The sequence below is a fragment of the Mobula hypostoma genome, chromosome 22, assembly GCF_963921235.1.
Source record: "Mobula hypostoma chromosome 22, sMobHyp1.1, whole genome shotgun sequence".
In the NCBI taxonomy this organism is placed as follows: domain Eukaryota; kingdom Metazoa; phylum Chordata; class Chondrichthyes; order Myliobatiformes; family Myliobatidae; genus Mobula; species Mobula hypostoma.
In genome coordinates this window covers 52,024,687-52,050,938 of record NC_086118.1, presented here as the reverse complement: position 1 = coordinate 52,050,938, position 26,252 = coordinate 52,024,687, and the positions used below count along the sequence as shown (strand labels likewise).

Below are 26,252 nucleotides of genomic sequence, written 5' to 3'. Positions count from 1 at the left end.
CCAGTACTCAGCACTGTGTGCTGTGTGCCTAATCGTTATATTCTTAGGTTAACCACAATGGACCATTGAGAGAGGGATTTGAAGAGCAGAAGAACATGTTTTCTCGAGATAATGAGTCCGTTTATAGTTTTTTTTAAATCCTCTTTTGTATTAGGCAGAGATAGAGGAGAGGTCAGTGGGATAAAAGATCAGGAGGGTTGGATAAATTTTTCCTTATTTGCCTCTCTCTCTCTCTCTCTCTCTCTCTCTGTTGATAAATGTTGTGGATACGTCCCCACAGGTAGCTAGTCTAGGTTGGTCCTGTTTCTGCATCAGAACCAATCCTGTAGAACACAGAAGAGTACAGCACAGAAAGACCCCCCTGTCATGGGAAGGTTTCTTCGGTGCTTTGGCTGACATTCGTAAGATATTGGAGCAGAATGTGGCCATTCAGCCCACTGAGTCTACTCTGCTGATTTACTATCCCTCTCAACACCACTCTCCTGCTTTCTCCCCGTAACCTTTGACACCCTGACTAATCAAGAACCTATCAGCCTCCGCTTTCAATTTACCCACTGACTTGGCAGGAGAACGGGGTTGAGTGGGATAATAAATCAGTCACGATAGAATGAGAATCAGACTCGATGGGCCGAATGGCTACTTGCTTTGCATTCTGAGCCAAGAATGGTCATTTATCCTTTACACAGAGAAGAAGAAAAGACCGTACGGCCCATCAAACCTTCTCCAACATTCCATCATGGTGAATTTACTTTTCCTTCTCCACCCATTCTCCTGCCCTTTCCCCGTCACCCTTGATTCCACCCCCAATAATCAAGAACCTATCAACCCCCACTTTAAATATATCCAATGACTTGCCCTTCACAGCCATCTGTGGTAACGAATTCCATGGATTCACCAGCCTCTGGCAAAAGGAATTGATACCTCAATCAATGTCGTAGAACCAGGCTAACAAACAAATCAGGGTTCATTTTCCTTTTGGTGATTTCCTCCTCCCTCCCCCCTCCCCACCCCAATTCAACGTCCGTCATTCAGGAACACGCGCAAAATGCTGGAGGAACTCAGCAGGTCAGGCAGCGTCTATGGAGGAAAATGAACGGTCGACGTTTTGGGCCAGGACCCTCCATCGGGGACCTTGCTACAGAGTACCTTCTACCACACTCTTCCTGCCGGCACCAACAAGACTTGTGACCTTCCGTCTCCCTTGTCCTCCCACCACTGCTCCCTTTTCGTTCTCTCAACCACTGCCTCCGCTTCTCAGCATTATGAGGGGTGTGGAAAGGGTTAATACAAACAGGCTTTTTCCACTGAGGCTAGAGCTAGAGGTCATGGGCTAGGGGTGAAAGGGGAAAACAAGGGGGATCTGCTCCACTCAGAGGATGGTGGGTGTGGAATGAGCTGCCAGCACGGGCGATGGATGCAGCTTCGAGAGATTTGGATAAGCGCATGGATGGGGGGGGGGTGGGGGGAGAGGAGGGTGATGATCGGGTACAGGTTAACGTGAGTGATAACTCAGTGTGGTTCAGGTGGGCTGATGGGCCTGTTTCTGTGTGACTCTGTTAAAGCTGCCAATCTCTAACTTGTCCCAGAGCATCCCATTGAAACACAGACTCCGTTTACATTCGATCTGCTGAATGTTTCCGGGGTTGATCATTTCATCTGCGGTTTCTAACAACCGCACACACACTTCTTCTGCCCAGAACTGACTACCAGTCTAGGTTGCTGTCCGTGGGAGCTCGCTGCCACTCCTCCTACATTAGGAAAGTGGACGGACCCTAAAGTGCGTGCGGATGTCCGAAGGTGAAAGGGTGCTACAGAAATGCACACCATTCTTTTGATCACAACACGTGTGGCCAAACGTCTGTGCTGACGACCCGACGGTGTAGTGGCTAGCATAACACTTTACAGCAGCAGTATCCTGGGTTCAATTCCTGATGAGTTGTACGTTCTCCCCTCGACTGTGTGGGTTTCCTCCGGGTGCTCTGGTTTCCACAGACATACGGGTTAGGTTAGTAAACCGTGGACATACTATGCTGGTGCTGGAAGCATGGCGACATTCGTGGGCTGCCCCCAGCAATCCTCAGACTGTGGTTGCAAGCGATCCACGTTTCAATCTACATATGACCAATAAACTGATCTTTACAAGAAGGAGCTTACTTCTTCCTAGCAGTGACAGGCTGCCCGGGAGAGTCCTACCTCATTGTTGTACCAGACTTTAATGTCAACACCCTCGGGAATCTGGTTGTTCTGTGTTTTGAAAAGAGCATCTTTGACGAGGATCGATATTGCTCTCAGAATGAACGAGGCAAACAGGTTCATGTGGATGTAGTTCCTCATGCAGTGCAGTTTCCTGACAGGGAGGAAAAGAGGAGGATTCAGAAAAATCTGGGTCCAGAAAGAATCAGCCGCAGATCGGCAAAGGGGAGGACTTGCTACATAGAGTCAGCTCGACGGGCCGAACTGCCTTCCATTTGAGGCGGCTCACGAGAATGATCACAGGAAAGAAAGGGTTAATGTATGAGGAGTGTTTGATGGCTCTGGGCCTGTACTCGCCGGAGCTTAGAAGAATGAGGAGGGAATCTCCTTTTTATCACAGGAGGAAGGTAAACGTAAGTACCAGTGACAATCAACTGAACTCGAACTTGGACTTGAAACCTTCCAGATACCGAAAGGCCCAGATAAAGTGGACATGGAGAGGATGTTTCCAATATTGGGAGAGTCTGGGACCAGAGGGCACAGCCTCGGAATAGAAGGATGTCCCTTTAGCACAGAGATGAGAAGGGATCTCTTTAGCCAGACAGTGTTGAATCTGTGGGATTCATTGCTGTGGAGGCCAAATCACTGGATATTTTTAAACTGGAGGAAAAAGTGTCAACGATTATGGGGAGAAGGCAGGGGAATGAGATTGAGGGAAAGTAAATCAGCCAGGATTGAATGGCAGAGTAGACTCGATAGACCGGATGACCTATCCACTGACCTAGGCCCAGGATGCCTACAGCTCAAACTATGGACCATTTGAGCCGTAAACCTCCTGGGTCTTGGTCAACGGTGTCTGACTTGGGGTCCACGGGACCCTTTGCTTAATGGCATTGGTCCAGGGCATAAAAATGGTTGGGAGTCCCCTAGCCTAGGTGGAAGCTTCTGTGGACTTAGGTTTGGTGAAGTAAGGGTGGGCTCACAGCAGGAAACAGCTCCGTGCCGGGCAGCCTGCATCTCTGACAAGGGAAAAGGGCTCCTGGCACTCCCCCAACCTTGTGTTCAATTCCACCCCTCTCCCCACCATCAACACCAGATGGTTGGTGTAGCTGAGGCAAAGCGTGGGAGTACTGGAAATGGGAGGGGAGGGAGCTGAAGGTGGTGGAATTGGCAAATTGTCAGATAGTGTTGATATATTTGAGGTGGAAGGGTGGCACATCGAAGGCATAACTCCATACATAGGTGAGGGATGTAGCAGAGGTGAAGGAGGTGTGGGGCGTAGACACTATTCTCAGTTCACTGAAGGTGAGGTGCCTGAATGTGGCAATGTTCACTGACACTCCTTCCACCTGCCCTTCCTGTGGCCGGGGGGGGGGGGGGGGTCAGCACATGGTGTGTGCGGTATATGGAGTGCGAGGGCTGTAGCCGCTGTTTGAGTATCTGAGTGGGCTGCCCTCAGCCCCACACTCCTGATCTGTGGTCGCCCAGAATGGAGGGGAGAAGGCCATTTGGGGGATCACCTGGTCTGCCTGGCCAGGGTGACCATCCAGGCAGTGGGCTGTCAAGGGCACTGCCCGAGCTGCCCGCCAGCCCCTCTTGCCTTCGTCCAGAGTTACAGTACGTCTGTACCTGGGTGACCTGGAGAAGGAGCACGCCTTCCCTACGTGTACAGTGGAGATTCCACGAACGGTGCAGGCGTTTAAATGTTTTGTAGATAATAGTAATCTAAATTAAAATTGTAAATAGTTTTGCGAACCTCCGGATTATTATTTGCACTTTTGTTAGTTAATAAACTTCTATGTATTTGTTTTAAAAAAGTCACATGCACCTCAATTTGGACCAATCAGAGAGCAGTTGCTATGGAGAGTGTGACGCTGTCCTTACCTGAATCCCACCAGAATTCCCAGTGCCAACACTAGGGTTCCGAGAGACAGTGAGAGTCCGACTGTTTTCATCACTAAGAAACCATCCAGGATTCTGCCCTGCTCCTGCTAGAGAGTGAGAAGGGAATAGGTTGATCATAGAAACATAGAAACATAGAAAATAGGTGCAGGAGTAGGCCATTCAGCCCTTCGAGCCTGCACCGGCATTTATTATGATCATGGCTGATCATCCAACTCAGAACCCCGCCCCAGCCTTCCCTCCATACCCCCTGATCCCCGTAGCCACAAGGGCCATATCTAACTCCCTCTTAAATATAGCCAATGAACTGGCCTCAACTGTTTCCTGTGGCAGAGAATTCCACAGATTCACCACTCTCTGTGTGAAGAAGTTTTTCCTAATCTCGGTCCTAAAAGGCTTCCCCTTTATCCTCAAACTGTGACCCCTTGTTCTGGACTTCCCCAACATCGGGAACAATCTTCCTGCATCTAGCCTGTCCAATCCCTTTAGGATTTTATACGTTTCAATCAGATCCCCCCTCAATCTTCTAAATTCCAACGAGTACAAGCCCAGTTCATCCAGTCTTTCTTCATATGAAAGTCCTGCCATCCCAGGAATCAATCTGGTGAACCTTCTTTGTACTCCCTCTATGGCAAGGATGTCCTTCCTCAGATTAGGGGACCAAAACTGCACACAATACTCCAGGTGTGGTCTCACCAAGGCCTTGTACAACTGCAGTAGTACCTCCCTGCTCCTGTACTCGAATCCTCTCGCTATAAATGCCAGCATACCATTCGCCTTTTTCACTGCCTGCTGTACCTGCATGCCCACTTTCAATGACTGGTGTATAATGACACCCAGGTCTCGTTGCACCTCCCCTTTTCCTAATCGGCCACCATTCAGATAATAATCTGTTTTCCTATTTTTGCCACCAAAGTGGATAACTTCACACTTATCCACATTAAATTGCATCTGCCATGAATTTGCCCACTCACCCAACCTATCCAAGTCACCCTGCATCCTCTTAGCATCCTCCTCACAGCTAACACTGCCACCCAGCTTCGTGTCATCCGCAAACTTGGAGATGCTGCATTTAATTCCCTCATCCAAGTCATTAATATATATTGTAAACAACTGGGGTCCCAGCACTGAGCCCCACTAGACACCGCCTGCCATTCTGAAAAGGTCCCTTTTATTCCCACTCTTTGCTTCCTGTCTGCTAACCAATTCTCCATCCACATCAATACCTTACCCCCAATACCGTGTGCTTTAAGTTTGTACACTCATCTCCTGTGTGGGACCTTTTCAAAAGCCTTTTGAAAATCCAAATATACCACATCCACTGGTTCTCCCCTATCCACTCTACTAGTTACATCCTCAAAAAATTCAATGAGATTCGTCAGACATGATTTTCCTTTCACAAATCCATGCTGACTTTATCCGATGATTTCACCGCTTTCCAAATGTGCTGTTATCACATCTTTGATAACTGACTCCAGCAGTTTCCCCACCACCGATGTCAGGCTAACCGGTCTATAATTCCCCGGTTTCTCTCTCCCTCCTTTTTTAAAAAGTGGGGTTACATTAGCCACCCTCCAATCCTCAGGAACTAGTCCAGAATCTAACGAGTTTTGAAAAATTATCACTAATGCATCCACTATTTCTTGGGCTACTTCCTTAAGCACTCTAGGATGCAGACCATCTGGCCCTGGGGATTTATCTGCCTTCAATCCCTTCAATTTACCTAACACCACTTCCCTACTAACATGTATTTCGCTCAGTTCCTCCATCTCACTGGACCCTCTGTCCCCTACTATTTCTGGAAGATTATTTATGTCCTCCTTAGTGAAGACAGAACCAAAGTAATTATTCAATTGGTCTGCCATGTCCTTGCTCCCCATAATCAATTCACCTGTTTCTGTCTGTTGGGGACCTACATTTGTCTTTACCAGTCTTTTTCTTTTTACATATCTATAAAAGCTTTTACAGTCAGTTTTTATGTTCCCTGCCAGTTTTCTCTCATAATCTTTTTTCCCCTTCCTAATTAAGCCCTTTGTCCTCCTCTGCTGAACTCTGAATTTCTCCCAGTCCTCAGGTGAGCCACTTTCTCTGGCTAATTTGTATGCTTCTTCTTTGGAATTGATACTATCCCTAATTTCTCTTGTCAGCCACTGGTGCACTACCTTCCTTGATTTATTCCTTGTCATCAGGACACAACTGGAGCTATGACCCCAGTTATCCTATTCCTCTGTTCAGCACCGGGGCATCACAAACATTTATTGCAAATCCCTAACTGCCCTGGAGAAAACTCCCCCTCACGGGAGGATGTTCTCCCAGTGCCACGCGGGAGAGGGCTCCAGGAATCAGACCCAGTAACGGATGAGGTACCCGTCAGGGAGAGACGGCAAAGGAAGATCTTCCCTCGATAACAGACTGAGGTCGGGGGTAAGGACATAAACCTTGGGCGCACAGCTAATTAAAGTCTTGCCAAACAAGTCATCGAAGACTTTGGAGGAACATAGACCATAGAATATCACATTACAGTACAGACCTTTCGACCCACCACGTTTTGCCAACCCTTTAACCTCCTCCAAGATCAATCTAACACTTCTATCCTTCCATTTGTCTCTTATCCATGCGCCTAAGAGACGCTTAAATGTCCCTAATGTACCTGGCTCTACCACCACCCCCAGCAGCGCGTTCCACACACCCACCACTCTCTGTATAAAAAAGACTACCTCTGACACCTTTCCTCCAATCTCCTTAAAATTATGCCCGCCCGTATTAGCAATTTCTGCCCTGGGCAAAAAGTCTCTGGCTGTCGACCCTATTGATACCTCTTATCATCTTATATACCTCTATCAGGTTACCTCTCATCCTCCTTCTCTCTCAAAGAAAAGCCTGGACTGTCCGTCTCATACTGGAGACGGTGTGGTGGCCTAGTGGTTAGCACAACGCTCTACAGTACAGGCAACCGGGGTTCAATTCCCGTCATTGCCTGTAAGGAGTCCAAAAACCTACCGGCTGGTAGATAAATTGGTCATTGTAAGTGATTAGGCTAGGATTAAATTAGAGCACAGCTCGAAGCCTGGAAGGGCTTCAATAAATAGATATTCCACCCCCCTACCGCACCACCACACCAATTGTCCGTTGAGCCTGAACATTGGGCGAGTCACAGCGTGGCTCCTCCAGTTCACCAGAATGCTTCACAGCACCACCCAATCCCAATTTCTAACACTGGGGCGTGGCCGCAGTTTCCCTGGCAACCTACCTCAGCTCGGTCATCCTTGGGGTCTTTCATGCACTGGCTGCTGTCCCTCCAGGGCTGTTTCACAGAGTCCATCACCCACTGACCGTCAGGCCCACACTTCCTGAACACAAATCCACCCTGCACTGTAGGACAGAGAAGTTAGACATCGTCCTTTCAGTCAAATCTAGCAGCTGCTCCGTGACAACCGGGTGCTGTGGAAGACAGGGACTGATGCGCCACAGAACACCACAGCCTCCAGATTGTGGGAGTCTACTTAGGGCGGAGGTGAGGAGAAACTGCTTTTCCCAGAGAGCAGTGAATCGGTGGAATTCTCTGCCCAGGGAGGCAGTAGAAGCTGCCTCGTTGAAAGAGGGATTGAATTAAAGAGCACGGATGGTAATGCCACAACAGTACGGGTTTCCGGTGAGTCCACACCAGTCGTTCTGGTCTACTCTGAGGAGAGTCACACTAGCTTTGTTGACAGTGCAGAGGAGGTTCATCAGGTCAATTCCAGAGATGAGGAGAGATTGAGCCACCTGAGGGAATATCTGCTGGAATTCAGGACAATGGAAGGGGATCTTGTGAAAGTATATAAAGTGTATGACAGGGGTAGATAAGATAAGAGACGGGAAAGTTGTCTTCACTGGTAAGTGAGAGTAAAACTAGGGAACATAACCTCAGGATTTGGGGGAGTAGATTCTGGATGGAGAAGAGGAGGAACTGCTTTTCCCAGGGAATAGCGAATCTATGGAATTCTCTGTGCAGGAAGTAGTAACGGCCGCCCCATTGAACGTGCTTGAGACACAGTCAGACAGTCTTCGCACAGTTATGGGGAAACGGTAGGGTAGCTGGTGTTGAATCCATGGTTGGCCGGATCAGCCATTATCTTCCTAAGTGGTAGAACAGACTTGATGGCCGACTCCTGCTCCTATTCCTTATGTTCTCATAAAGAAATGAGTTGCTCAGGACTGTAACAATGGAGGAGAAGATGATTTGGCCCTTCACGTCTGCCCTAACTTCTAGTACTGCTTCCCGAGCCTCAATAGCCCTTTCCTCTTCCACAATCTCTCCACCTTCCTGTCTATTCTCCACAACAATCAGCATCAGGTTTAGTCACACCGACTAATAGAATGAAAAATCTCCAGCTTTTCAGCAGCAGAACAATGAAAAGACCTAAAAATACTATAAATCACAAAATAAATAAATGGTGCAAAAATGAATAATGAGGTGTGTTCATGGGTTCATGTTATTCTCTCCCAGTTACCTATCTGTTGGAAGCCTCTGACCCAGCCAGCTTCTATCTCCTCGACAGGCTGTCAGTTTCAGATCATCTCTGTGTAAAAATATTTCTTCCTCGCTTCCCTCTTGTGGCTCTTACTCCCAGTGTTAAGCCTGTTACCCTGTGTCCAGGAACAGCAGCTTCATTCCACCTGCCCTAAACGCGGCTCTCAGTCATGGGTGCCACCATCTTGAGACAGGAGGCTTTCTATGGCGCATCGATAAAAATTGGTGAGAGTCGAGGGGAGCATGCTAAATTCTTTACTGTGCTAAAGAAATACTGGTGAGCTTTCTTTACTCAGAGAGAGAGAGAAAGGAGAGAGGAAGAGAGGAGAGAGGGGGAGAGATAGAGAGAGAGAGAAAGTGAGTGATAGAGTGAGTGAGAGACCGAGGGAGGGGGAGGAAGGAAGTGTGGGAGAGGGAGAGAGTGAGAGCGAGAGAGGGAGATTGAAAGTGAGAGGGTGTGAGAGAGGGTGATGGAGGAAGAGAGGGAGAGTGTGAGAGAGGGGAGGGAGGAAGTGGGAGTGAGGGAGAGAGAGAGAGAGGAAGAGACGGAGAGAGTGAGAGAGTATGTGTGTGTGTGTGTGAGAGAGAGAGAGAGAGGCAAAAATGGTTCCGTTTATCCCTCAAATTTAGTTAAGCTCCATGCAGAGGCTCACTTGGAAAGTTCACTGCAGGCCTCTGGTCTCTGGCACTTACCTGCAGGGTACCAGGGCAGGTACCAAGGGCAGGAGACGTTGACCGTGGTATTGGGGAGACCATCAGGCCAGCAGGCGTACCGATCAAAGGTCCGATTACACACCACACCTAGGGAGCAAAGCAAATGAGCGGGGGTGAGCCGCCAGGGACGACAGGAGGTCAGTGGGGGGCTGGCATCCTTCACAATCAGAAGATGGTGATCAGTACCTGTTCGGGCGCCGCTGAGGGGAAACGGTAAACAAGGGTCCTGTCAGCCCGCTAGCAGACGAGGGAGGTGTGTTATACGAAGAGCAGTGCTGCCTGTCCCCAGGTCTGCATCAATACTCACAACAACAGGTTAATGGGTGATCAGTAACTGGGGAGAGGAGGAACCAGCCAATGTGGGCAGCAGGCATAAATGGCAGCTAAACGGGCTGGGTAAAGTCTGTACTTGCACTGATTTGTAGATGGCAAGTCTGGGACGATACGCCTACCTCCTACGGAAAGAGACAATTGCAGGTTTCTGGAATCAATCAACCTTAAGCCGGCAGTGACCCTGGATAATGGAAAGGAGGGAGTGAGGGAGTGAGGGAGGACGAGAGAAGGAGGCGGGGCGGTACCGTAGTGACTAGGATAACACTATACAGTGCCAGCAATTAATTCCCTCCGGGTCTGTAAGGAGTCTGTATGTTCCCCACACGGCCACAAGCTCCGTGTTCCTCTCACGTTCCATATGGGCGAGGGTTGGTACGCTGCGGGCACACTATGTTGGCACTAGAAGGGTGGAGACACGCGCGGGCTGCCCCCAGAGCAACCCTCACTAAAGTAAAGTGCTGAAGGAGGGCAAGAGGGGTCGGGAACAGGTCGGACAGGGCCTCGGGGAACAGGTCGGACGGGGGGTCGGGGAACAAGTCAGACAGGGGGGTCGGGTAACAGGTCAGACGGGGGGTCGGGGAACAGGTCGGATGGGGGGGTCGGGGAACAGGTCAGACGGAGGGTCGGGGAACAGGTCAGACGGGGGGTCGGGGAACAGGTCGGACGGGGGGTCGGGGAACAGGTCAGACGGGGGGGTCGGGGAACAGGTCGGACGGGGGGGGTCAGGGAACAGGTCGGACGGGGGGGTCAGGGAACAGGTCAGACAGGAGGGGTCAGGAACAGGTCGGACGGGGGGTCGGGGAACAGGTCGGACGGGGGGTCGGGGAACAGGTCGGACGGGGGGTCAGGGAACAGGTCAGATGGGGGGGTCAGGGAACAGGTCGGACAGGAGGGGTCAGGAACAGGTCGGACGGGGGGTCGGGGAACAGGTCGGACGGGGGGGTCAGGGAACAGGTCGGATGGGGGGGTCGGGGAACAGGTCAGACGGAGGGTCGGGGAACAGGTCAGACGGGGGGTCGGGGAACAGGTCAGACGGGGGCGTCAGGGAACAGGTCAGACGGGGGGGTCGGGGAACAGGTCGAATGGGGGGGTCAGGGAACAGGTTGGACGGAGGGTCGGGGAACAGGTCAGACGGGGGGTCGGGGAACAGGTCGGACGGGGACGTCAGGGAACAGGTCGGACGGGGACATCAGGGAACAGGACGGACAGGAGGGGTCGGGGAAGAAAGCTTGGGAGAGGATTCAGGGGAGTGAGATCTGTGCGGAGAGAAGGGGAACTTGAATGTGAATCAACCAGGAGGCATTAACGGTCGTGGGCTGGATTAGAGGAAAGGGGGATAAAGATCTGCTTCAGTTATTATGTACGAGACACAGCACAGAACAGGCCCTTCCGGCCCTCTGAGTCGCAACACCCAGCGACCCCCCCACCCCCCCCCGATCTAATCCCAGCATTGTCACGGGACAAGTTACAATGACTAATTAACCTCCCAACCGGTATGCCCCTGAATTGCGGGAGAAACCCAGAGCGCCCGCACGGCCACAGGGAGAACATACTGACTGATAGTGGCTGGAATTGAACCTGGGTCACCTGTACTGTAAAGCATTCTGCTCATCACTGTGCTACCGATGCTGCGAACTGGAGCGACAAGTTATCAGCTGCAGGTGCTCAGCGCGCCGAGCGGCGTCTGCGGGAGGGGAAAGGAGCTGACTTTTCGTGTCGGAACCCTGAGAGTGGGGAGGGGGCGATGGTCGGTGCAGAGAGGTGAGAGGGAGAGCTGAGACGGGGTCTGGGCGGTGATTGAGGGATGGAGGAGGGCTGAGGGATAACGGGTAGCTTGAGCCAGAGGGAAGGGAGGGGACTGGTGGTTCGGCGATAGAGGCAGGTAGTGATGGGTGGAGGCAGATTAAGAGAAGAGCAGGGGTGGGATATGATAAAACACAAGAGGCCACCGCGTGACAGTGGGAACCGTTAGGGGAGAGGTGGGTGGCGGATGGAAACAGACCCCAATGGGAGAGGGGGTTGTGGGAAGCCTGTGGATAAGCTGTGTGTGTCATGGGCAGATGGAACCACGATGGGTGACATTTTGGGCCCCGCCCCACCCTCAGGTTGGGATCCATCTCATGCGCCCGTCGGCTGCGGGAAGGGTGAGCTGAGTGGGTGTGAGAGGGACTGTGGGCAGGAAACTCCAGGCTATTATCGTTGCTCCGGGCAACAATGGAAGACGATTATTCCAAGTGCAGACGCTATGTGAGATGGACTGGGAGCTGTTATGACAGGTGACATCCACACAAGTGCTTGAGAGCAAGCGGCAACCGACTGGGCAGAAAACAAAATGCTGGAGGAACTCAGCAGGGCAGGCAGCATCTGTGGAAATGAATAGATAGTTGATGTTCCAAGCCGAAACCCTTCTTCAGGACTCCCCTGCTCCGTGAGATGACATGCCCCTTTAAGTTGCCGATAGCAACACTAACCTCTGCCCCACCCCACTTCAAGTCCACCCTGCCCTGACCCTCTGCAGTGGGAAACCAGGCTGGAACATCTCAGGCACTTAAAGATGGGTGTCTCCAAAGATGGTATCACAGCCAGCGACAAGGGACGAGGCAGTTCTGGAGGGCACCAAACCCTGCCAATGGCCCCACGGTCCAGCGAGACCTGCCTGGTTAGCGGGAAGGTCCTACCTTTCGACTGAGAGTCCCGGGACATGTTTCTGAAACAGTCGTCGGAATATCTCTGCCACTTTTCCAATGTGTTCTCCAGGATGACAACTGATGCTCTCTGTAAGACAGAAGCCAAGACAGAGCGTTGACAGCATGTCCGTGTGGAATGTACATGCGAAGATGAAAGATCTAAAGATCAGCTTTTATTTGTTTCATGCACATCAAACCGTACGGTGAAATCCGTTGTTTGCGTCAACGACCAGGACAGTCCAAGTGTTGCCGAGCCTCTGGCGCCAACACAGCATGTCCACAACTTGCTAACCCACGTGCCTTTGGAATGTGGGAGGAAACTGAAGCTTCCAGTCCAGAGGAAATCCGCAAATTCACAGGGAGAACATGCAAACTCCTCACAGACAGTGCCCGAATTGAACCCCGGTTGCTGGTGCTGGGAGAACGTTTGCTAATTCCTACGCTACTGTGTCCTCTCTCATAATTACACCATGTCCCAGTAAAACATAGACATCCCACTTCGTATTCCCTCAACTCCTCGCTAATTAAAATGGGCTCTTCTGGTTATAAACTCATACACCAACAGCTAGTTATCAAAAGTTAAAGGCTGATTGTTCATCAACGTTCAAAGTAAATTTACCACCAAAGTATGTAAATGTTACCAGATACGACCTTAAGATTTATTTACTTGCAGGTTAGTTACAGGAAAATAAAAAAATGCAATAGAATTTTTAAACATTGTACATAAACAGACAAAATCTGCAGAGAACCAACATGCAAAAGAAAACAAATTGAGCAAATAAAATTAATACTGAGAACATGAGTTTGTAAAGGATCTTTGAGAGTGAGTATGTAGGTTGTGAAATCAGTTTGGAGTTGTGGTGAGTGAAGTTATCCGCTCTGGTTCAGTGCCCTGATGGTTGTAGGGTATTAATGTTCAGTGGTAGTAGTGAGAAGAGGGCATGACCTGGATAGTGGGGCAATCTTTGATGATGGATGGTACTTCCTTGTGGCAGGCTCTTTGGAAATGTGCTCAATGGCGGGGAAGAGTTTGCAAGTGATGGACTGGGCTGACTCCATCGCATTCTATAGATTTTTCCGTTCCTGGGCACCCCAGGCTGAGATGCAACTCCACTGTGTATTTATTAACGACCTGGATGTGAGGGTAGAAGGCTGGGTTGGCGAGTTTGCAGACGACACAAAGGTTGGTGGTGTTGTAGATAGTGTAGAGGATTGTCAAAGATTGCAGAGAGACATTGATAGGATGCAGAAGTGGGCTGAGAAGTGGCAGATGGAGTTCAACCCGGAGAAGTGTGAGGTGGTACACTTTGGAAGGACAAACTCCAAGGCAGAGTACAAAGTAAATGGCAGGATACTTGGTAGTGTGGAAGAGCAGAGGGATCTCGGGGTACATGTCCACAGATCCCTGAAAGTTACCTCACAGGTAGATAGGGTAGTTAAGAAAGCTTATGGGGTGTAAACTTTCATAAGTCGAGGGATAGAGTTTAAGAGTCACGATGTAAAACTCTGGTTAGGCCACACTTGGAGTATTGTGTCCAGTTCTGGTCACCTCACTACAGGAAGGATGTGGAAGCATTGGAAAGGGTACAGAGGAGATTTACCAGGATGCTGCCTGGTTTAGAAAGTATGCATTATGATCAGAGGTTAAGGGAGCTAAGGCTTTACTCTTTGGAGAGAAGGAGGATGAGAGGAGACATGATAGAGGTGTACAAAATATTAAGAGGAATAGATAGAGTGGATAGCCAGCGCCTCTTCCCCAGGGCACCACTGCTCAATACAAGAGGACATGGCTTTAAGGTAAGGGGTGGGAAGTTCAAGGGAGATATTAGAGGAAGGTTTTTTACTCAGAGAGTGGTTGGTGCGTGGAATGCACTGCCTGAGTCAGTGGTGGAGGCAGATACACTAATGAAGTTTAAGAGACTACTAGACAGGTATATGGAGGAATCCAAGGTGGGGGCTTATATGGGAGGCAGGGTTTGAGGGTCAACACAACATTGTGGGCTGAAGGGCCTGTACTGTGCTGTACTATTCTATGTTCTATGTTCCTTAGAAGTTTGTAAAAGTTGCACTGCTAGTTTGGGGCAGGACTTGCCAGTCTCCAGTGCAACCACATCTTCGTTTAAGGTACAGAGGGGATTCACTACGATGTTGCCTGGGATGTGATGTTTCTGTTGTGAGGAGAGACTGGATGTCTTTCTTTGGAGTGAGGAAGGTGACGAAGGCCTACAAACTAGATGGGATAGAGACAAGGAAATCTGCAGATGCTGGAAGTTCAAGCAACACACACAAAAATTGCTGGTGAACGCAGCAGGCCAGGCAGCATCTCTAGGAAGAGGTACAGTCGATGTTTCAGGCCGAGACTCTTCGTCAGGACTAACTGAAGGAAGAGCTAGTAAGAGATTTGAAAGTGGGAGGGGGAGGGGGAGGGGGAGATCAGAAATGGTAGGAGAAGACAGGAGGGGGAGGGATGGAGCCAAGAGCTGGACAGGTGATGGACAAAGGGGATATGAGGCTGGAGAAGGGAGAGGATCATGGGACGGGAGGCCTGATGGGCAAGGAGTTATAGTGAGAGGGACAGAGGGAGAAAAAAAAAGAGAAAAAGGGGGGGGGGGGGAGAGAGAGAGAGAGAGGAGAATAAATAAATAAATAAATAAATAAAATAAGGGATGGGGTACGAGGGGGAGGTGGGGCATTAGCGGAAGTTAGAGAAGTCAGTGTTCATGCCATCAGGTTGGAGGCTACCCAGATGGAATATAAGGTGTTGTTCCTCCAACCTGAGTGTGGCTCCATCTTGACAGTAGAGGAGGCCATGGATAGACATATCAGAATGGGAATGGGATGTGGAATTAAGATGTGTGGCCACTGGGAGATCCTGCTTTCTCTGGCGGACAGAGTGTAGGTGTTCAGCGAAACAGTCTCCCAGCCTGCGTTGGGTCTCGCCAACATATAGAAGGCCTCATCGGGAGCACTGGACGCAGTATATCACCCCAGCCGACTCACAGGTGAAGTGAGGAGAGACTTAAGAAGGATTTGAGGATGATTTTTTTCCTGCCAGAACCTGGAACACACTGCCTGAGAAGGCAACAGAGGCAGGGGCTCTTGCAACATTTAGAAGGCCTCTGGAGCATCACAAGGCATTTAATTTTTTGTCGTCTGTTATTGATTTGCTTTTGTACTACACCAAAGTACTTATGCATAGAATGATCTGTCTGAAAAGCATACAGACAATACTTTTCACTGATGATGGGTTTGGGCCTGAAATATTGACTGTTAATTCATCATTATTGATGCTACCTGACCTGCTGAGTTCCTCCAGCATCTTGTGTGTGCTGTTCTGGATTTCCAGCGTCTCTTGAGTTTATGATAAAGCTTTTCACTGTATCTCAGTACGATAACAAACCAATGACCTTGAATCATTAGCCCTAACAAAGTACCACTCTGAGAGGGCCAGCCCACCAAATCCAATGCACAGTGAGTTGGGTTTCCACCAAGCACACCCTCGCTATCTCACTGAATGCATGGGGTTCACTGCCTTGTCAATTACCAAGAGCAAGCGAATGGGATTACTACAGCTGGGGATGAGATGGGTCAGAATGGACAGGATGGGCCGAAGGGCCTGCTACTACGTTTCAGTGTCTGTAACTTTATGTCTCCTGGTGTTAGCATGTCAGAGGATGTGTCCTGGGACCAGCATGTAATTACCATCACAAAGAAGTCAACAGCATCTCTACTTTCTTGGAAGCCTGCGCAGATTTGGCATGTCATCTAAAACTTTGACAAACTTCTACAGACGCACAGTGAGAGCGTCCTGACTGGATGCATCTTGGCCTGGTATGGAAGCACCCATGTCTCTTAATGGAAAAGTCTACAGAAGGTGGTGGCCACAGCCCAGTCCATCACAGGCAAAGCCCTCCCCACCATTGAGCACATCTACAAGGATGCTGCCACGGTAAGGCATCGTCCACCATCCAAGCCGTGCCCCCTTCTCACTACTACCATCGAGCAGGAAGCACAGAACCCTTAGGTCCCAAACCACCATGTTCAGCAACAGTTACAGACAAGAGAAAATCTGCAGACTCTGGAAATCCAAGCAACACACACAAAATGCTGGAGAAAATCAACAGGCCCGGTAGCATCTATGGAAAAGAATAGACAGTCGACGTTCCAGGCTGAGACCCTTCATCAGAACAGGAGAAAAAGGATGAGAAGTTACTTATGACCCCTCAACCATCAGTTCCTGAACCAGCGTGGATAACTTCACTCACCTCAACGCTGAACTGATTCCACAACCTTCAACTCACGTTCAAGGACTCTTTACAACTCACACTCTCAGTGCTGATATTTTATTTGCAGTTTTAAAGTTCACAGTTCAAGGTAAATTTATAATCAAAATACGTACACGTCACCATATACAAGCCTGAGATTCATTTACTCGTGGTATGCTCAGCAAATCCAAGAATCAGTGAAAGCCCACACCCAACAGGAAGGACAAACAACCAGTGTGCAAAAGACAACAAACTGCAAATACAAAATAAAAAATAGTAATAATAAATAAGCAATAAATATCGAGAACATGAAATAAAGAGACTTTGAAAGTGAGTCCATAAGTGTTGAAATAGTTTGCTTTCTTTTGCACATTGGCATTTGTTAATCTTTGTTACTTATAGTTTTTCATAAATTCTATTGTATAGCTTGATTTTCAGTATGAAAATGAATCTCAGGGCAGTATATACTGCCATATACATGCTTTGGCTTTCTATGGCTCAATGACGCCGCCTTGGGTTATGGGAGGCAGTTCGTGGGACGTGTGGGGCACTGGGTGTTACTGATGGGAGGTCCCAGTCGCTGCTCCCTAGGGTGGTTGGTTCAGGGAGCGCAATCAGAATGAGAGAAAGAGAGCAGCTTCTCTCTCCCACCACCACCCCAGCCACAGTCACGCACCAGCTCGCGGAGGGCAGGGGCAGCCTCGACTTCCTTACCTGGAAGTTCATGGACAGTGCTACGAGGAGGATGAGGAATCGAGCTTGTGACATGCCTGTGCAGTGCTGCCAAGAACCATGGGTGCGTCCGGGAGCTCCAGGGGCGGTCAGTGCTCAGGCGGAGACGCCGAGGGGGTGCGGGTGATCCGAGCAAACTCCTGCAACAAAGACTGGGAGTCAGTCAACCGGCAATCACAGGCAAACTTGGGCTGCAGCCAATACCAGGGGCAACCAGGAAGGAGGTTCAGACCACTCCACCATCAGCAAAGGATGGGCTGTGCCCACGTCACTGTGACAATTCCATACACTCCACTCATGACTATCGCACTCTACTCTCTCTACACCCACGACCGTGTGCCAAGGCACAGCTCGAATGTCATCTATAAATTTGCCAACGACACAAGTGTTACCAACAGAATTTCAGACAGTGAGGAGGCGTACAGGAGCGAGACAGATCAGCTGATTGAGTGGTGTCACAACACCCACCTTGCACTTAACATCAGTAAGACCAAGGAGTTGACTGTGAACTTCAGGAACGGGCAGTCGAAGGGACAGACTAGTCCTCACCAAGATCTCAGCAGTGGAAAGGTGGGCAGTTTCACGTTCCTAGATGTCAACATCTCTGAGGGTCTATTCTGGGCTGAAAATATTGATGCGATTACAAAGAAGGCACACCAGCGGCTAGACTTCATTAGGATTTTGAGGAGATTTGGTACGTCACCAAAGACCCCAGTAAATTTCTACAGGTGGACTGTGCACAGCATTCCAACTGGTTGCATCACCACCCGGTACGGAGAGACCACCGCACAGGGTCAGAAAAAGCTGCAGAGGGTTGTAAATTTAGCCAGCTCCATTGTGGGTGTTAGTCTCCTCACCATCAAGAAAATCTTCAAAAGACAATGCCTCTAAAGGGCAGCATCCATCTTTAAGGGTCCCCATCACCCAGGACGTGCCCCCTTCTCATTGCTACCATCAGGGAGGAGGTACAGGACCCTGAAAACACCCTCAATAATTTAGGAACAGCTTCCTCGCCTCCGCCGTCAGATTTCTGAACAGACCCTGAACCCATGGGCACGTCCTCAGTACTTTTCTCTCCTATTTACTTCAAAATATTTTTATTGCAACTTATAATAATATTTTTATTGCAATTATAATAATATTTTATGCACTGCACTGTTACTGCTGCTGTGAAACAACAAATTTCAGGATGTATGTCAGTGATAACAAAGCCAATTCTGATTCTGGGCACTTACAAGGACCTTACCAAGTCCACCTTCACAGGGAGCCTTGGAAGACACGTGAGAGAGAAGGGAAGAAAGGAAAGTTGCAGCATTTGGAGTACTGGGTACATTTCCAGTCCCTCTGCTACAGGAGGGGTATCACGAAAACCAGAAAGAGCACAAAAAGGATTTATGAGGGGGTGACTGCGTCTACAAGGTTTCAGTTTTAGGGGAAGGCCAGATGGTCAGGAATGTTTTTCCTGGAGCGTTGGAGGCTGAACGATGACCTTATAGAGGATAAGATGGATGGGCCTAGGGTGTGGAATCCTAAACTGGAGGGTGAAGGTTCAAATTGGGAGGGGGAAGAGATTTAAAATGGACATGAAGGACCAATTTCCACACAGAGGGTGCTGAGAATACGAAGCGAGCTGCCAGTAAAGTCAGTATAATTATGCTGTCTGAAAGACACTCAGGCGGGTATGTAGGGGAGGGTTTTCATGCTGTGGGCCCTTCCCGTTGACTGAGGGGTCTGAGGACCCTGGGTTTTAGAGGGATGTGGGCCGAATGCAGACCAATGGGGTAGCTCAGTGAAGCAATTTGAACAGCATGGAGGAAGTGGGCAGAAGGGTTGGCTTCCGTGCCAGTGATTCTAATGACATCATTTCATGAAGCAGAGAATGAGTTGTGAAGTGTGAGCTTGTTGGACCTGTCGTGTGTCCTCATCCCACCCACACCCTCTCCCAGTCACTGAGAGCTGTGACCAGACATATCTCCATCTTTCCACCAGACATGCATTGCGAGAGAAAGTTTATTCCCCTTTCCCTCTTGTTCCTTTCTAGATCAGCGTGAAGTAGTCATTAGATTGGGCAGAATTTAGATCTGCACTTATTGAAACTGTTATATCCAGCCAGAGTGAAGATAGTGGGTAACCCCTCAGACAATCAGACCCAGGGCCTGAGATCATTTTATTACGCACAAGATTTACACATCATTATCCTCCACTGACTGCCATTTGCTACAGAACTATAAGTCATGGTTGTCTCACACTCTGACGAGAGGTAAACAACATTCAACAATTTCCCTATGAAATACCCAGGTTCAAGTGGTGTGACACCTGCTGCAAAAATCTGAGAAGCTTCTAAAATATACAGAATTAAACGTACTACAACTGCTTGAAAATTTACTAAACAATTACACATATGGGTGATTATATAAATATTATAAGTATAGGAAAGTTAGACTACAAGGAAAATACTAGAAAAATGATTCTATGCTCCAATCCAACACCATTGACCATCCGAAAGGGGTGAGCAGGCAATCACTGACCACTGCAAGGTGCCCCGTGGTGGAAGTGGCCAAAAGAATCAAACAGGAGTTGACTGGGCAGACGCAAGAAATAACGAGGTGCCAGGGTAATGAGAAAGGGAGACAAAAAACCCAAGGAAACAGGAGAAGAAAGCCCCTTGTTCCTTCCAACCTGCCCCGCCGCTCAATGTAAGTGTGGCCGATCACTGTCGTCCTCTCTTGTGCCAGTTCCCCATGAGCAGGGTTGGTGAACCTATGGCCCATGTGCCCAGGAGGGCAGGTGCAAACATACTGTTGGCACGTGGCACGGGGCAGTGCCGCCCCTCAATTCTTTAAACCCTACCCATGATAAAAAGATAGCTAATGATTATCTTCGCTGCCAAATGAAGCAGTGAATGATTCTTCTTACAACCCCAGAGCAGTGAGATGCTGTCCCAGGAAACGTCCTATGCTGGCCTGGCGCCAGCTAGACAGATGAAAGAACACGTGATGTTGTATGATACATTTTGAGATCCTCGCCGACCTGGTGTGCACATCAGCATTTGGATAGTAAGCAGTTACAACAACAATACCATTTTTAAGAGATTACTTTGATTTGTCGCCTACTATCAAACCATACTATGAAATACGGCGTTTTGTGTCAAGGCTGTGCTGGGGGCAGCCCGCGAATATCACTGTGCTCCTGGCATCAAGTTAGCATTCCCACAACATAGTGGAGCTAACTCGTAGGACTTTGGAATGTGGGAGGAAAGCAGAGTTCCCAAAGGAAACACACGTGGTTACGGAGAGAACATATGAACTCCTTGTAAACCATGGTGCAAATTGAGTGCAGTCTTACAGCTGGTGCTCTAAAACACTATTTTAAACTACTACGCCACCATATATAGAAATTACGACATTTTTCAATTGCCTAATTAATATTAGTAACACTGGACAACAAAGATTTTGCTTCCCGAGTACTTTTGCATGTATCTTGTGGATTTTGGGCTGCTGATCATGAAAATCACCATGAAATTTCCTTATCAAGCACCATTTTTTTTATAGCACCTATATTTGTTATTTCAAATCATAATTCAAGTCAGAATAGCCGATGCCAAGATTAAGGAAGGCATTTTTGTTGGTCCACAAATCAAACAAGTCATCGATGACAGGCAATTCGAAGAACTTCTAGTAGGACTGGAAAAAATTGCATGGAAGGCATTCAAGCACTTTGTTGAAAATTTTCTTGGCAACAACAGAGCGCCAAATGATGTGTAGTTGGTTGACAATATGCTTCAAGCACACAAAACCATGAAGTGCAACATGTCACTAAAGATTCATTATCTGCATTTCTGTTTAGACTTTTCCCCTGCAAATCTTGGCGCTGTCAGTGACGAGCATGGTGAAAGGTTTCACCAGGTCATTGCGGCCATGGAGAAACGGTATCAGGGCAACTGGAATCCATCAATGCTGCCCGATTATTGTTGGACACTTAAGCAAGAAGCCTCAGACACTAAGTACAAATGAAAATCATCAACACAACATTTTTAGCTTAGCTGAACTATTACAAAGTGTCAGCTCTATTATGCAGTTAAATGCTTTGTATTCAATAAACGTTAATTTCTTGTATCTCTAAATTCCTACGTGATACAAGTAGTCTGTAATTAAATATGTGTTCAGCTTCAATCACAAATTTTTTAAAAATTCTGAAGTAGCAACATTTTCAAAAAAAATTGTTGTCCAGTGTAATTTTAGAACAGGTTCTCCAAAATTCTTCATTTCTTTAAATCCATAAGATATAGGAGCAGAATTAGGCTATTTGGCCCATTGAGTCTGCTCCACTATTTCATCATGACTGATCTATTTTTTCTTTCAGCCCCAATCTCCTGCCTCCTCCCCATATCCCTTCATGCCCTGACCAATCAAGAACCTATCAACCTCTGCCTTAAATATACATCAAGACTTGGTCTCCACAGCTACCTGCGGCAACCGGTGCCTGTTCTAGTTTTATTAATATTTAAACAATGAACACATGTAAATAAGCAATAGAATTAATCTCTTTCCCTTTAAAAAATGTCCATAATTATTGCAGATGCTGGAGATTCAGAGTAACACACACAAAATGCTGAGAAACTCAGCAGGTCAGGCAGCGTCTATGGAAAGGATTAAACAGTCGATGTTTCGGGCCAAGACCCTTCATCAGGACTGGAGAGGAAGGGGGAAGACACCAGAATAAGATGTTGGGTGGAGGGGAAGGAGTACAAGTTAGTAGCTGATAGGTGAGGGGGAAGGTCACTGGGTGTGGGTGAGGGGGGTGGAGAGGATAGGTGGAAAAGGAAAAGGACTGAAGAAGACGGAATCTGATTGGAGAGGACAATCGATCATGGGAGAAGGGGAAAGGAGGGGCACCACAGGGAGATGATGGGTAGGTGAGAAGAAGAGAAGAGGTGAGTGGGGAACCAGTATGGGGAATGGAAAAGAGAGAAGGGGGAGGTGGGGCCTAGCGGAAGTTAGAGAAGTCGATGTTCACTCTATCAGGTTGGAGGCTACCCAGACGGAATATGAGCTGTTGTTCCTCCAACCTGAGAGTGGCCTCATCACGGTAGTAGAAGAGGCCGTGGACCAACATTTAGCCTGAGCTCTGTGGTTAGTCAGATGTTGGAGTCAATTGTTGAGGGTGTGGTATCGAGGTACATGGAGGCACATGATAAAATAGGCCAAAGTCAGCATGGCTTCCTTAGGGAAAAACTTTGCCAGACAAATCTGTTGGAATTCTTTGAGGAAATAACAGACAGGATAGACAAAGGAGAATCAGTGGATGTTGTTTATTTGGATTTTCAGAAGGCCTTTGACAAGGTGCCACATCTGAGGCTGCTTAGCAAGATAAGAGTCCATGGTATTACAATAAAGATACCAGCATGGATCTTGAAGAAGTGGCCCACAGAGTGAAGATGCCTGTGCGTGTATTTGTTTAACGTGTACTTGATGTTGCACTCCAAGAAGCACACGATACTTCACAAATCAACCAATTGATTCCAATGGCATAGAAACCATGACGATGGGAGCTGATGGATTTGTTGCAGCCTTCATCCGCCCTCACAGCCGTTGAGTTTGAAGTAACTTTGTCCGCCTGTTCCACCGTTAAGGTCTTGGTTGGATTGTTCTTTGTCAGGGACCTCACCCTCGACCTTACCGCCATGGGTGACCCTACCAGGAGCATAGCTCCAGACGGCATTGCTCTCGGAATTTTGGACTCAAAAGCCACTTGAGAGCCCAAAAACAGACCAACAGAACGAAGACCATCATCCTCAACCTCGAGGGATAGCCACGACGACGACGACAGCATGGATAGAGGATTGGCTGAGTAGCAGGAGGCAAGAGTGGGAATACAGGGATCCTTTTCTGGTTAGCTACCGGTGACCAGTAATGTTCTGCAGGGGTCAGTGTTGGGACCACTCCTTTTTACGTTATATCAACGATTTAGATGATAGAATTAATGGCTTTGTGGCCAAGTTTGCAGATGATCTGAAGATAGGTGGTGGGGCAGGTAGTGTTGGTGGAAACAGGGAGTCTGCAGAAGGATTTGGACAGATTAGGAGAAAGGGCAAAGAAGTGGCAAATGGAATGTTGTGTCTGGAACTGTATGATCTGCACTTTGGTAGAAGAAATAAAAGTGTAGACTACTTTCTAAATGGAGAGAAAATTCAAAAATCAGAGGTGCAAAGGGACTTGAGAGTCCTCGTGCATGATTCCCCTAAGGTTAACTTGCAGGTTGAGTCAGTTGTAATGAAGCATTCATCTTGAGAGAACTAGAATATAAAAACAAGAATGTGATGCTGAAGCTTTATAAGGCACTGGTAAGACCTCACTTGGAGTATTGTGAGCAGTTCTGGGCCCGTTATCTAAGAAGGGATGTGCTGATACTGGAGAGGGTTCAAAGCAGGCTCACAAAAAAGATTCCAGTAATGAAAGGCTTTTCATATGAGCAGTGTGTGATGGCACTGGGCCTGTACTTGCTGGAATTTAGGAGAATGAGAGGGGATCTCATTGAAACCTATTGAATATTGAAAGACCTAGATAGAGTGAATGTGGAGAGGATGTTTCCTATAGTGGGGGAGTTGAGGACCAGAGGGCACAGATGAGAACAGAGGGAATCCGTCTAGAATGGAGATGAGGAGGAATTTCTTTAGCCAGAGGGTGATGAATCCGTGAAATTCGTTGTGGAGGTCAGGTCATCGGGTGTATTTAAGGCAGAGGTTGGTAGATTCTTGATAAGTCAGAGTGTGAAAGGTTATGGGGAGAAGGCAGGAGGATGAGGTTTAGAGGGAAATGATCAGCTATAATCAAATGACCGAGCAGACTCAATGGGCCAAATGGCCTAATTTAACCCTGTGTCTTATGGTCATTTGGACATGTCAGAATGAGAATGGGAATTGGAAGTAAAATGCTTGGCCACCAGGAAATCCTTCTTGCTGCAGACCGAGTGAAGCTGTTCAACAAAGCTTTCCCCCAATCTTTGCCGAGTTTCACCAATGTACAGGGGATCACGCCGGGAGCACCGGATACAGTAGATGACCCCGACAGACTCACAGGTGAAGTGTTGCCTCACCTGGAAGGGCGGTTTGGGGCCCTGAATGGAGGTGAAGGAGGTGAATGGGCAGGTGTAGCATTTCTTCCGCTTGCAGGGGTAAGTGCCAAGAGGGACCTCAGTACAGAGGGATAAATGGACAGGGAGTCATGGAGAGAGCGATCCCTGTGGAAAGCACAGATTAGGGTGGGGGTAAGTAAAGATAGGTTTGGTGGTAGGATCTCGTTGAAGATGGCGGAAGCTGTGGAGAGTGGAGACTCCCGGGACAGTAAGTAAGGACAAGAGGAACTCTATCCCCAGCAGGAAGATAGGGTGAGGGCAGATGTCTGGGAAGTAGACGAGATGTGGGTGTGGTCAGCATTAATGGTGGAGGAGGAAAATCCCGTCCTTTGAAGAATGAAGACATCTCTGATGTTCCGGAAAGGAAAGCCTCATCCTGGGAAAAGATGCGGTGCAGGCGGAGGAACTGAGAAAAGGGAGTAGCGATAGGGAGGGAAGACGAATTGACAAGATAGCTGTGAGACTCAATAATGAATTTTTTTTCACTCTCCAAATTTGGGCCCATGCTCTCAAAAATATTCAGCATCCCAGCCCGTGATGCACAATTCCACAATCTGTAACGGGCTCTCTGGCAGTGAAGTCAATAAATAGAAGGTGTCAGAATAAAGGCAAGGAAGGGACAACCAGAGATGTTAATTTTCACACTCAGCTGAGAGTTGCAAGTTTCTTGAGTGAATCCAGGACAGACACAAGATAAAACTGACAAGGGATTAATAAGTAACAAGCCAGAATGAATTAATTATGAGGCAGTGAAGGAGCATCTGGTATCTGGCAAACAAGAGATGGAACACGATGGAGACTGACACAAAGGTCAAGAAGACGCAAAATTAGATGCAAACTGAAGCCTTGAGGTTAAGTGGAGCGGACTTTGAAGGAATGACGTGCAGGCTGAGCACGTTAATTAGGGCGCTGTTAACAAGTAACCTGCAGTAAAAATAGACAGGGTCAAAGAAACACGAGAGGTGTCCCGAAAGAAGGATCTGCTTCAGTGCAAACATGTCCTTAAAAAGCAACTTTGGGGGTTGGGGGGGGGAAGTTCGGAGAACAAGATTATACAAACAGGGTTATCCAAGGGGCCAAGCTACCAGTGGCACAAGGAGTTATTAAGAGGTGTAAAACAAATTGAGGGTGTTGGTGTATGATCTTAAATACACAGAGAGGAGGGAAGAGGCATGAAGAGAGAGTGCTAGGACCTTTAGAGACAGAACTGAGTGATTAAACCAACAGGAATGGGAGATTCCCTATGTACATTGTCACCATAAAGGAAGAGAATGTAATAATAAATCTCAGGGGCTCAGCGTGAGGAGCGAATTGTACAAAATAAGCACGGTCTGCTGCCAGCAACTGAACTCCTCCCAATTACAGCTTCTGCAGGTGCTGGAAACCCTGAGTAACACACGCAAAATGCTGGAGGAACTCAGCAGGTCAGGCAGCACTTATGGAGAGGAATAGGCTGTCGATGTTTCGGGCTGCGACCCCCTCGTCGGCACTGGGAGGCCAGAGTAAGAAGGTGGGGGGAGGGGGAGGAGTACAAGCTGGCAGGTGACAGGTGAGGCCAGGCGAGGGGGAAGGTAGGTGCATGGAGGAGGGAGGGGGATGAAGTCAGAAGCTGGGAGGTGATAGGCGGAAGAGATAAGGGGCTGAAGAAGAAGGAATGTGATAGGAGAGGAGAGTGGACTATAGGAAAAAGGGCAGGAGGAGGTGATAGGCTGGTGAGGAGAAGGGGTGAGAGGGGAGCTGGAATGGGGTATGGAAAAAGAGAGAAGGACGAGGTGAATA

The 26,252-nt window shown here is 48.4% G+C and overlaps 1 protein-coding gene across 5 annotated transcripts in view; it reads right to left on the bottom strand.

Annotated features, from left to right (window-relative positions):
• gcgra (glucagon receptor a) overlaps positions 1-26,252 on the bottom strand; it is a 136,324-nt gene that overhangs the window by 23,959 nt on the left and 86,113 nt on the right. For 3 of the 5 annotated variants that reach the window (XM_063030586.1, XM_063030585.1, XM_063030584.1), the window contains 6 exons: positions 17,322-17,479; positions 12,334-12,430; positions 9,302-9,409; positions 7,346-7,467; positions 4,078-4,184; positions 2,194-2,347 (listed from right to left, as the gene is read on the bottom strand). In XM_063030586.1, the coding sequence (XP_062886656.1) occupies positions 2,194-2,347; positions 4,078-4,184; positions 7,346-7,467; positions 9,302-9,409; positions 12,334-12,430; positions 17,322-17,375 (642 nt within the window). In that variant the 5' untranslated portion in view covers positions 17,376-17,479. The remainder of the gene's footprint in view (positions 1-2,193; positions 2,348-4,077; positions 4,185-7,345; positions 7,468-9,301; positions 9,410-12,333; positions 12,431-17,321; positions 17,480-26,252) is intronic. The other 2 variants (XM_063030587.1, XM_063030588.1) reach the window with 2 other exon arrangements.